Genomic DNA, 12,770 nt, shown 5'->3' with positions numbered 1-12,770 from the left:
CACCTCCCCAGCAGCTGAGCGTTCATTACGGTTCCCCAGTGTTATGTAAAACTCTGGAAGAAATTCTCCTTTACTGCACTGCTGTAAATTGATGGCATATGCACCTTTGGTGTCCTTTACTCTTGCCACAGGGCTTCCACCTAGACCACCAGAAGATACTTCTCTGTGTGGGGATGTGTCCACCCCTGCTGTTGTGTGGGATGCTCTGTGTGTGCCTCTTAGGCATATCCAGTCTAGTTGGCTCTCCTTACCATTTTTATCTGGATAATCTGGTCACCGTGATAAGGAAACTAGTGTCTGGCCAGCACGGTCTTGCTGTCTGTTTCTCTCCTGTGTGTAGATGCTGGATGCAGATTCGTGACATCATCCCTCACCCCACCCCCTACCTCCAACAGTGGACAGCGTTTCTTCTCAGAACGTTTCCATCTTACCAACTGCTTTTGGGTATTTGCCTTATGGACAGGCTGTTCTGCAAACTCCTTTTTACTGTTTTCTGTGCCATTTTAAGTACACTTTTCTAAAGAATGTTGGGCTTTGGCTCTGTGACCTGCTTCTAGAGAGTGACTTCCAAAACCATTATCTGGCCTTGCTGATGGCCTCTGAGCCCTCTCACACACAGCCTGGACCATGCAAGCACACCACAGATGTGTTTGGTTCCTTGTTCCCTTTAGGCTGGTGTTCGGCTGTCCAGGTTTGCACACTCTTCAACTCCAAAGTGAATTGTCTGCTATTGTGCTCCACCTCCAACCCACTCACACTGAAACCCCACCCTGGGAAGTATTAGGAGGCCCAGCCTTTGGGAGGTGACTTAAGTAGAGCCACTACAGATGGAATCAGGGCTCTTGCTGGGACAAAGCCTGGCATCTCTCTCCTTAAGACCTAGGACATGGTTTGCAAATCCCATGCACGTCAGGCATGTGTGTGGTTACATTTAGCAGACATCAGCTGAGACCCTACCATGTGTCTGACGGTTTGTCTGATGCTGGGAACAAAGAGGCAAGGTCATCCCTCAAATACAGTGACTACTGCTAGACTTCCCTGCTGCTGCCCTTGAGGTGACAGCCACCTAACAGTACACAACACTGACTTTCCTTCAAAGTCACCTAGCAGCCATTATAACTGTATCCTGGTCCATCTGGGAGCCATTATTCAGAACCTGCAGTGTGACTTGCACAATTCAGTGCTGTCCAAAGCCCCGCATTGATCCAGGGCTGGATGCTTCTGACACAGGACCCATGGTGTCTCATGGTGCCTGATCCTGCTCCCTGGAGAGGGGTGTGGCTGAAACAGAAAGCTCAGTTGACCTTGGCCGATATCCCGCCTGGGGTCTGTAGGTCATGGTGGATAAAAACAACACAGGTCCTGGATGCCCAGCTTTGGCCTCTGGAGGGACAAAGGGCCTTTTGAGACTTTTCTCAGCATCTCTTCTTGGCTCCTAGCAGTAATCACAGCAGTGGAATTTCTAAAACTAGTAAGGGCCTCTTCTAAAAGCATGGCTTATGTTAGCAGAGCAACTGCAGCTTTAGTTTGACACAAACGTGGATGCTCGCGGGACCTGGTGGCACATACCTTCAGTCCCAGTCCTCGGGATGCAGATCTCGGTGAGTTTGAAGCTAGCCTGGTCTACAAAGCAAATTCCAGGACAGTTAGGCATACACAGTGAATTCTGTCTCAAAAACAACCTCTGAGGCTCTCCTCTCCCTGTCACTTTCCCATATCTTTGGATCACAGCTGGTGTTGATCCTGGTTCAATGTCCATAGTGGGGTGGGTGCTTTCACCAAACCCAGGACGAAGCCTGAAGGCAGGGAAGGAAGAACCCCCTCCAAAGTCCTTACTGTGGCACAGACAGACTGAGACACCAAGCAAGTTTCCCCCACTACTGTTTCAAAGGCCCTGTGACCCCCACAGGACTTCTCTAGCATCCTCCCCTCACTCAAGGGCTGGACAAGGATCACAAAACTCTTGGTTAGCAAAAAACACTCTCCACATAAATCATGGCTGTCACTGTGTGGGGTCACCGGCTGCTCCCCTGCCCTGGGTAAGAAAAAGCCCTCTCACAACATGATGGTGCATGGTTCTATCTCCCAAAGTAGAGGCATGGTCATTGTTGGCTATCTGTGAGACTGTGTGAGACCAGACAGAAGGCAGGCAATTGAAATGTCCCCAAGTGTTCCCCATGGGACATAACCTCCCTGAAGGTGTGTCACTGGAAAGAGCAGAAGCCAGGAGCAGGACAGAAGCTAAAGTTCCTTTCATTTGGAGTTGACCCTGACAGGTCGGAGGGGAGGGAGCTCCCTCTTCTCAGTACTGCAGGAGCTGCAGGGCTTCCGTGAAGGGAAAGGACTCCACAGGGCACGCACGGGCTCACATGTGCAGCTAGCTCACTACCCTGATGCAGCTCCAACTACTCTGGTCTGAACGCTAAGGCCAGAAGACGCCCTCCAGGGTTTCTAGCTGTGGTCTCTGGGCCAGGCTGGGTCCTGACAAGGTTCTCTGCACACACGAGTAGCCACTGCACAGCTCTCTTGTCCTTCACCTCAGGTCTTTCCTTCCTGTTGAAAGGCTGGGGATCCCCAAACCAGAAGCACCTCAGCCACCAGCATCCCCATCTAGCAGTAAAGACACTAAGGCACTGACAACCCCGGCCCTGAAAGCGGCGAACAGTGTAATCTGGTGTGGGACTCCTCGAGCCTTCTCTGTGAAACTGATATAAAATGTCATCTTAATTGTCTCAGCCATTCGTGACCAGTAAGTCTTTTAAAAGTGTGTCCCACAGACTCTGTACCCTCCTCTGAGAAGCAGCATGGCAATTCTCAGCAGAAGGCTCCTTCGAAGTCACTACCCAGCTAGCCATCCTGGACCTCTCTACTCTCAGGTTTTGCAAGAGCAGCAGCTCTAGGAAGGAGGCTGCATAAAAATGTGGTGTGCAGTAGGTCTTCATCCACGGGGCAAGGGCTCTTTAGTCAGGTCTCCAAAGTGCTCTGGCAGGCATCTGCACACGCTTGCACACCCATGCTGACCCAGACAGTACATCCCCAGTCTCTGCACATGGAAAACTGCATATTGAGTTTGCTACGGGAAGAGACACGGTTTATTCCTGTGTTTTCACAAGGGGAAGGGGGTTGCAATAGTCATCCAAAAGCACAGGAATTAAAGCTACTCTGCATGTTATGGTGCTGTTTTTAATTTAAACAAGGACAAGGAACTAGTATTCTCAGAGACCGCAGCACCCAGTTGGTTCAGACAGTCCCCCTCCTGTGACTGACCAGGTCCTGACTTCTAGTGATCTCTGCAAGGTCTCCTCAACCATCTGATCCTGTCCGGAGAAATTCAAGACATGTCACAGATGTGGAGCAAATACAACTGGACGGCCTCACTGGACATCATCATCATCAAAGAGATCTTCAAAATCTGTGGAGAAAATTAAAATAACATTATCAGATATAGGACAAGCAAGTGGGGAAACTGCTTCAAAATGAACCTGATGACAGTTGGAAAGGCAGAGAGCGTGGCAGACAGTTAAGGACTCCCCAAGACAGGCTCTCACCTTTATCCAGCCAGAGAGAGAGAAGACAGAACTCGGGGGGGGGGGGGAGTACTGTCTACAGTGTATTCTTGATCACATCATAATTTAGAAGGCATTTTTATAAAGCACATGGGGGTTCTGTAGACACACACACAAGCACCTTGTAGTTTGGCATGAAAAGAGCAATGCATCCCTGCAGGTCGAAGGCTCCAGCGTTAAGTGCGTGTCCCCAAACCCCCACTTGTGGCACCAGTTGGGCAGAAGTAATGTCCCCAGGGAGGAATGCACCCATCTGACTCAAGCAGCAGCCAAATGCCAAGGAGTCCCAAAACCTAGCTGGGCTCAGGACTTCAGCAGGCAGCTGGAAATCACCATAGCTTGATGAGCCTTAGTTCTTTGGGGAGCCATGCACCACAGAGCTAAGGTGGATGGAAGGGAAGAAAAACCCCACTACCCTCCCAGGAGGACACTTCCCTTAAATTCCCACTTGCCATTTGAACCCTAGGGAAGGGTTAACCAGTAGGAATGAGGCCTTCGGAAATCAGAAGAACAAGAGGGTACCAAACATGCCCTGTTATGTATCTGGAGACTTTACAGTCAACTTTCACTGTTTACTCGGTAAAATATTCTAACCAAGAAAGCTCTGAACTATGAGCTAGAAGTACGTCCTCCATCCTGACTTAAGACACAGGGCGAGCTCAAGCACAGCACAGCTGTTACAACGCAAAGGCAGCAGAAGACAAGAGAATCCAGGTGGGCAAACAGGTGTGACCCAGGACAGAGTAAGAGAAGACAGAGCCACGCAGGTCCCTACACCCAGGTCTGGGTACAGCCATAATCAATGCGTCCATTTGCATATGCTATCTATGCCAGCGCTCACACTCAACCTGGGGTGCTGGGGAGGGATTTATTTCATGCTTTTCCCCCCAAATAAGGCTGACAGCCAGAACTAATAGCCAAGTGACTTACTCCATACACTTGGCACAGTATTGAGAAGGGCATAAAGTCTGGGCTACACTGTGCCATCATCCAAATTACCCATGGCACCAAGCTGCCCACTGCAGAGGAAACTCAGATTATGCCTGGCACCCAATCCTGGCATACTCACCATTAAAAAAGTCCGCATGAACTGCCTTTTCATTGGCTGCCAAGTCCATCAAGAGCCCGGTGCTCCCTCCAGCCTGGAGAAGGAAAGGTAAGGTCATTCCAGTGTGTTTGTTTTCTAAAAGCAGGTGGTAGGTTCATTTCCATGCCCATCCCTCCTCCCTGGAACAGAACACTGAGAGACAGGAAGAACGCTCAGGTTGGAGCCAGAATTCTCCAGACAAAGGAAGCAGTGTGAAGGGGGAAGCCAGGCAAATGATTTTAAAGGGCTTCCGAGGTCCTGTGTTCCTTGAGTCTTTCGTGGCATTGCCCTGTGTAGCACTCTCTTGATGGAGTCTTCAGCCCCCTCCTGGAACAGCCACCAGACACAGAAGTGCACCAGCAAGCCTGATAACAACTCTGGTCCCTCCCCTCTGAGAATACAGCCACACCCCTTGGGAAGCTGACCACCCCCGCATAGGTCTGGGATGCTGCTCCCAGAGGACCCTCCAGGGTGGCCACCATATGGTGGTGGTAAAGCCAGGCCACAGCCAATCCATGAGATATGATGCTCTGGGGGGCTCTATGCCATTTAGTCACCTGAGAGGTGGGAGCAGAGATCTCTGGTGGGCACCCTGGATAGCTGGCCCAGGCCCCTTCCTGCGTGTGCCCTAACACCCCAAGGCTGCTTACCCAGCCCTCTCCTGGTTCTCAAATGGCTGAACACCTTTCAACATGCTCTCTGGACTCTGCCTCCTTCCCCAGTTCCATCACCACAGTAAGCCATCCAGATTCTGCCTCTAAAATCCTGACCTTCAATGCCTCACTCAGAACCTCTTCTGGTCTTAATCTTTCCTGTCTCAATTTCTTTACTGTCTCCCTACAAACCCAAACTCCGAACCCTCCAAAGGATCAACCTCCACCGGAAGTCGCCTGTCTCTCCTCGTAATGATGCCCCCACACTCCCTGCTGCAATACTCCAGAGGAGCTGGGGCTGAACGCGACTGCCTCAGCCGTGGATCACAGAGCCCATTCTGCAGGCTTTACGATGCGGCCCTGCCTGTTCCTTCCCCTCCATGCCCGACTAGGTACCATTCCCTTCCTTTTGTGGGCCAGGGAACATCACTCTTTCAGAGCTCTGCTCCTACGACCCTTTTCATCCATGTCCACGTGACAACAGGACACACCCTTCACCATTTGGCTCAGGGGAGGTTCCTCTCTTGAGCCTCAACTGAGCCAACCGAAATCCAGTGGATACTTCTATAGGGCACCCCACTCTTGCTATTACACTTAGGATTTGTGATTGGCCTCTTCGGGCCATACCTGACCTCTCTAAGGTCAGCAGCCGCATCTGAGCATCTTTCTACTCTCTAAGCTTTTGGTAGGAGCAAGAGGTTCTGATTATACAAAAGCCGACAGACACTCATTATAAGCACCTCACTGGAGCACCTCTTCCACATAAAATCGTTCTGTTGCCATGGTGGAGACCAAAAACGTAAGCCCGCTCCAAAACTCTGTGTGTCTACAGGAATTAACCGAGTCCCAGCGAAAAGCATACAAACGCCATACATCGCCCCTTGCCCTTCCCCCAGGGCTTAGGAGGTGGCGGCCAGTCAGGCCAGAAGCCTCGATCAGGCTTTCCCTCCTGGAAAGATTTATCCGGAGCCCCAGTCAAAGAACTGTCTGCGCTCAAACCCTACTTCCTCGCTGCAATTCACGTTAACACTGACTCGGGTGGCCCTGCGACTGCCACCACCAGCTCCCGCTTCCCCAGCCCCCGCTTCCCCAGCCGCCTGCAGCCGCAAGAGCCTGGGCTCCAGTGAGTGCTTGAGGGCCGTGCTCCCGCCCCCACGCCCCGCTTCGTATTGCCGCAGCCCAACCTCGTCCAGGTCCACGTAGGGCCCCGCGCCCTCGGGAAACATCTCGTCCACGGCTGGCTTCATCTCCCCGCTGCAGCCTTGCCCTCACTTCCGGCCAGCCCCTTCCACTTCCGGTGAGCCTCCGAACTGGTCTAGACGCCGGAGGACCGCGCCTCGGTGGTGTCCCGCAGCCCTGGTTTCTAGGCACCTGAGCTGTCTCCCTCCGAGCAGGTTAGGGCAGCAGATTACCGATTAAGGACCAGCAGTACCCCCACGGGCACGAGTGATCGGAGGAGAAAGGAGACTGTCCGTTTCTCGGCAAGGATGCAGCTCAAAACCGTCAGAATGACTAATACAGAAACCGCAGGCGGTAATGGGGTAGCGAAAAGATGGGGGTAACAGAAATCCAAACGTTGTGCACAGTGGCCGTGACCCAGAATCCCTGCCTCAGTTCACTCGGAAATGGCTTAGGATCACCTCAGTCAAGAGGAGGCAGTATCCCAGTACCCGTGGACGCGTGAACGCAAACAAAACCGAAACAGGCGTTAATCCACGCGGGGGATAGTGTGGAGTCTTAGCTAAGAAGGGATTTCTAATGCCCGTGGGCATGGGCGAGCCTTGAGAATGTTGTTAAGTGAAATAAAACAGATGCTGTGGTCCACTCATGAGATTCCCCGGGTAATGAAACTTCTAGAAATGCCGCGGTGTAGTGGCTTTGGGGGTGGCAGATATTCAGTGGACAGTTTCAGATCTGCAAAGAGTTCTAGAGGTGTGTGTTTGCAGGAGGCAGGAGAGTTCGTTATATCACTGGACTGTCCATTTTAAGGTGCTATATTGTATTGTGCCATGGTTTTTAAAGAATGAATGAAAGAAAAGAGATGAGGAAGGGATGGAGGGGGCGGGGATCATTGGGAGAGAACAAATCTTGAAATACTCTGACAGTCTAGACTATTCTGGTGAGGCTCCTGGATGTTCCCCTAGGACCCTCTGTGTGCCTCCTTGTAAGATCCAGTTTTAATAAATATGCTTGTGAAATCAATGTAGCAAGAAGCCTGAAACCAACTGATATCCGCCTGTGCTCCATGTCTGAGATCCCCAAATGGTGTCCTTTGACCCTGCCTTCAGCAAAACCCCTGTGTTACTCCTGAGTCTTTTCCCTCACCCCCACCTCACTACTTGGCTGTCAATCCGTGTTTGCCAATGTTGAGCCAAGCCTCTCCATGCAGTACAAGGCTGTGGCTCTTGTACCTGTCACATGGCTTTGGATGGCCTCCCTTACTCTGATTTGATAGTGTTCAGGGGCTGGGTTGTTGTTGTTGTTTTTCATTTAACAACTTTGAGACGTCAAGGGCTCAGGGTCAAGGGAGAAGAGAGCTCCAGGAAAATCAACTTAGCCAAGATATAATGGGAATCGTGGCCTGAGCAGTCATTGCTCCCCTCTCCCCACCCCCAAGCCTAAGTGCAGGATCCAGGAGAAGTAAGCAATGGCCGGAGAGCCTCAGATACCGGGTCAGTGTTGTCCTGAGATGTCCAGGTGAAGGTCAAACCAAGGAGGTTGAGACAGGCTGGAAGCCAAGAGGAGCCTCCTATTCAATTCCTCTCCCAGCTAGTGGCCGGGGAGAGGGGCAGCATTAACCAGTGTGTTCTTGGCTTGCATGCCTCGTGTGTGCCGTGGAGTAAATAGGCCGCTGTCTGCACATCCTCCCACACCCACGGGACTACCCAGGGTGACCGTTCCCTTCCCCCAGCAGCCTCAGCCTGGAATCTTTCCCTCAAAGACCAAGTGTGGTATATAACTCTCCCTCGCAGACGGGGATATGACTCCGTGATTCCTGCTTCCCCCAGGAACATGATGTGCGCCAAGCATGGGTGCCTGGCCCCAACGTGACTGCTGTTCGCGAAGGAGCTGCCGGGGATGCCGTCCGCTTGCCTCACTGGGCACATGGCCTTAACAAGTCAGGCTGAACTGATTGATGTCTTTGTTTCAGATTCCTTGCCTACAATCTGGGGCCACCATAGCCCACGCCCAGTTCATTATGAGGACAGAATGACAAGGTGATGCCTAAGGGTGAAAGCCCTGATTGACACTCCCGGGCATAGAAATCATGCTGGTTTTTATTAAAGGTGTGCTCGGTAGTCGTCATAATAAAGCTACTTCACAGAGTGACAGCACACGTCAGCTCCTTGAAAGAAACCCACAGGGGTGTAATGCGTCTTCATAGGGAGTTTATTGAGCACGAGTCCCATCCCTTGTCCATCACTGGGTGTCTGGACCACCTTAGGCCCCAGCCAGTGCAGCCAGGCAGGCAGCAGACTGGACACTGCTCAGTCCTCCTGGTAGGGGACATGGAAGCCCAGGGTGCTCCCCAGAGGGAAGTGTGCAAAGAAGGTCCTGGCCATGTCCTCGATCTGTGGGTATGCACCCTGGGTCTGGAAATATTGCACGTAGTTCCAGAAGTCAGAGGTGGAGAAAGGCCAGTAAGGCATGGCTGGTGGCTGAGTGTAGGGGTCTGAAAGACACAGGTAACCTCCTCAGGGCCTGTCCCATCATTGCTACCAGAACACCCCCTGTACAGCCAGGGCAAGTGGATGGTGTCCCCCAGGGCCTGCCACAGTGATGACACCTTTTCCATCAGGAGTGGGGATCGGAATCATTCTGAGTGTAGCTTTTGGCCATTAGGGTACCTGGTCTGGTAGGCAGAGAAAAGTGGGGAAGGAAATGGGGCCTTGTTCTTGTCTGGGGAGATGCTGGGCAGAGAGGCAGATGGGTGAGGGGTGAGGGGCTCAGGCGCACGCCAGACAAGGCTTCAAAGCACACAGCACCCGAGTTCTAGAGCAGAGGACAGGTGGGGTTGGGCTGAGCTGGGACTCCTGAAGAGGTCCAAGGTCTAAGCCCAGGCTGAGGGTGGGACCCCGAGGGATCATCCGTCTCCTTTCTGCCTGGATGCTTCCTTGTCCAGAAGACAAGGCCAACCTGGATCCCTCAGCTTGCACAGCTCCCTACTGGCGACAGCACCTGCACTGTCATCCTCCCAAGAGAGCTAGGGCTCCTACTGTTCTATGCCTGCCAGGGAATGGCAACCTCTGCCCCCCCCCACCACCACCCGCATGTACCAGTAACTTATTCCAGAGAAAGGAAAGACATTTTAAAGAGCAAGTACCTGTTTCCTCTGGCATCGGTTTGGCTCCTGCAAAAGAAGAGGAGAGCCATCACCTATGGCAACCCTCCATTAACCCCTGCAGACCAAGACAGGGACAGGGTGAAGGAGAGACATGGAGAGACATGGAGAGCTACAACTCCACCCAGTCCCTGAGTGGTCCCTCACCTGCAGGAATCGCCAGCAGGACGCCAATGGCCAGCCACCACAGCATGCAGGCTTGCATCCTCACCAAGGATATATGCAGTCAATATACTCAGGACCACCTGCAGCAGGAAGAAGCCAGGAATGCTGCTGCTGCTGCCTCCGAGGACTAACGCAACCTGCCACCCCAAAGCGGACTCCCCTTGGGAACAATAGCATCATCATAGCTACTTCTGTTTCTCTTTTCCTAAATTATCATTCTGCGGTTAAATCTTATTCATTCTGACTATTTAAGAGATGACTTCCCTACCCCTCACCCCCACCACACACACTGGGTTCACCCTATCTGTAGAGAAAGCGGTCCAAACCCTCCCAAGAGATACCTTGGTGCTGGTCTATTCTACCCGATCTGCAGCCTTGTGGGGCCACTGCCAATGCTCAGTCTCCTCTTTATAGGAGGGCTGGGGACCAGAAAGGAAGCGCCACCTGCCTGAGCCATCAAACTGAATATTTCATCCCCAAGCAGAGGACTGTGGGTCTCTGTTTCCCAGCTGGCTGGCGGGAGGAGCTGGGAGAGCAGCTGGGGGAATCGGACCACAGATCAAATCCAGCAGTTTTCAAAGCTGAGTTCAGCATGGCTGTATCTAATACCCCCTCCTCCCCAGAAAGAGAGGTGTTCTAGATCTGATACAGGAGCTGCTGAGATCCCTGTCCTATGCTATGGGCCCCCTGTGATCCCACAGCCTCCTCAGTAAGCCTGCAGACACTCCCTCATCCAGGACCCTGGCAGAGCAGTCAGGGACAGGAAGTGTGGAGCCATGCTAGACCCCTTCCCCAGACCATAGGTTTCCTCCAAGTCTCTATCGGGAAGGAACTGTCCCAGCCAAGGAATATTAGAAGCCAATAGGAACCCTTTAGCACGCGTCTACTGTGTTTATCCCTTGCTAGAACCTGTGTCCACCTATCCAAGTAAATATAGCCCTGTGGCTCCACCCCTGAGGTCTCAGCCCCTTGCTGGATGCAGAGCCTATGTCCAGATTAATGGTCTCCATTATGTCCTTGGGGGTCCTTCATTATGCTGAATGCAGGGCCTGTTTCCAGAGTAATGGTTTCCATTGTTCCTTAACACTTTGGGGATTCTGGTACCCTGTTCTGGAGTTGTGTGGCCCAAGGGTCCCAGGTTCCTTGTAGTTGCCCCTCAAGTCCTCATCCAAATGACTCCTGACTTACATTTTCCCAAGTAGCAGCCTAAATCTAACCAGAGACCCAGAGAGGGGTATAGTTCGGTAGTACTGGCATTCAGCCCTGCAGTAGAGAGCGTTTGGTTTCACTTCCAGAACGCTGGCCGCTGTGCTACAAGAGGTGAGGCTACTATCAGGGCAATTGTCTCAGGATCCATAAAGCAACTCCAGGTATATGATTCACGGGGACAATGAGGGCAAAGGAGCTGTGCTCATAACTGTGACTTACAGCATAGGCAGAGAGGCCCTGGCAAAGGGACAGGGGGCTCGTCAGAACCCAAAGGAGCAGACACCCGAGCCTGAGCTCCAGGCCATCAGAGGTCCACCAGGGTGTGACCATCAACCATCCACCTCAATGAGCCCATATCTGAAAGTAACGCAGAAAGACATTTGTGGTCGGAACAAGCATGGAAGGAAATATGTGGTTCCTTGAAAACTGCTCTCCTAATTAAGACTGAACTCAGCAAAGTCTAGAGCTAATAATCTGTAATGGGCCTGGGAGAGGAAACTGGGTGTCTGGCTGCTTTCTCCTCCCTTTCTGGATGTGTATTTTCCTTGGTTTATTACCTTTGCAGAAGAAAACTTAAAATAAACCAACCCCATCAGCAGCAGCTCTGGTACTTATGCTGGCTTGCAAGGGCCAGTCGATTTGCCAGGCCCCGGCACCTCCCAGGACACACTTCCTTCTCCCATCACATCTCCACCGCATGCACTTTCTCTCTCCCCCCGAGTCTTTGGGACTCCTTATCTCACTGGCCTGGACGGAGACCCTCCTTGGTCCACCTGGAGGGCCACTGCCACCCAGAACACACCTCCTCTGCACCCCATCCATCCCTCTCTGTCTCTCTGTTATCCTGCAGACCACTCAAAATCACTTCAAGAGGGGCCGCTACAATGGCTCAACAGGTAGAGGCGCTTGCTGCTAAACCTGAGGACCTGAGTTTGATTCCCACAACCCGCCTGGTGGAAGGAGAGAATCTGCTCCCGCAAGTGTCCTCTGACCTCCACACGCACACCCACAACACACATGCAAACACATAAACAATAATTAATTCGATTTTTAAACATGTTAAATGTTAGCCCAGTCCCTTCGTATGCTCAACACTCACCAGGTTTTGCCCTGGTTTGGGGCCTGAGTGGTAGCTGATTTGGTCAGCCTGCCAATTTTCCCTCATCAACACCACGAGGGCAAACTCTCCATCATTGCCTCAGCTAGCTCAGGCAGCAAGGAGTGGGGCCAGTTCTCCCGCTCTCACATCCTCAGGACCAACTCATCCACACCCACATCACCAGAGCGGTTCTACCACTTCACCCCAGTGAGGTGCAGGGCCCGCTCTTCCGCTCTCCCACTCTCGTGACCCCTGGACCAGCTTTCCCACCTGCCATCGGTAGCACGGAGTGAGCAGAGGGGGGCTTTTTCCCTCACCCATGCCACCACATGACAGATGAAGGGGGCAAGGTCAGATCTCCTGCCCATGCCCTCTGGGCTGGTTCACCCCACCTCCCACCCACAGAGTCAGTGCTACTGCGTTCCCTGGATGAGGTGCAGGGCACATTCTACCAGGTGCTGCATATCCAAGGCTACCAGATCTCCGTGACACAAGGCAACATCAAGATATCCAAGAGGAGTCCCAGTGAGAGCCAGTAGCAAGGGTGCAGGCAGATGCCAGAGACTTTGAACCAAACTGATGAGTCATTGCAATGAGCATTTACAAATAAAGACGTATGGGCTGATCAATAAAAATGTCGAGAGAGAGA

General features: G+C 52.3%; 2 protein-coding genes across 2 annotated transcripts; both read right to left on the bottom strand.

The window, feature by feature from the left end:
* Positions 1-3,067: 3,067 nt before the first annotated feature.
* Cops9 (COP9 signalosome subunit 9) lies at positions 3,068-6,606 on the bottom strand. The gene is made up of 3 exons (XM_005361392.3): positions 6,491-6,606; positions 4,636-4,708; positions 3,068-3,412 (listed from the first exon to the last, which is right to left on the bottom strand). Exons 1-3 carry the CDS (start codon positions 6,551-6,553, stop codon positions 3,375-3,377), a joined length of 174 nt encoding a protein of 57 aa, XP_005361449.1. The 5' UTR covers positions 6,554-6,606; the 3' UTR covers positions 3,068-3,374.
* A 2,188-nt stretch (positions 6,607-8,794) lies between these two features.
* On the bottom strand, positions 8,795-9,853 carry Otos (otospiralin). Its single transcript, XM_026786106.1, has 3 exons — positions 9,796-9,853; positions 9,631-9,657; positions 8,795-8,979 (listed from the first exon to the last, which is right to left on the bottom strand). Exons 1-3 carry the CDS (start codon positions 9,851-9,853, stop codon positions 8,795-8,797), a joined length of 270 nt encoding a protein of 89 aa, XP_026641907.1.
* Between the last annotated feature and the right edge of the window lie 2,917 nt (positions 9,854-12,770).

Source organism: Microtus ochrogaster, linkage group LG4, assembly GCF_000317375.1.
Source record: "Microtus ochrogaster isolate Prairie Vole_2 linkage group LG4, MicOch1.0, whole genome shotgun sequence".
Taxonomy (NCBI): domain Eukaryota; kingdom Metazoa; phylum Chordata; class Mammalia; order Rodentia; family Cricetidae; genus Microtus; species Microtus ochrogaster.
The sequence above is the reverse complement of the archived record's forward strand: the minus strand, read 5'-3'. Positions and strand labels throughout refer to the sequence as shown.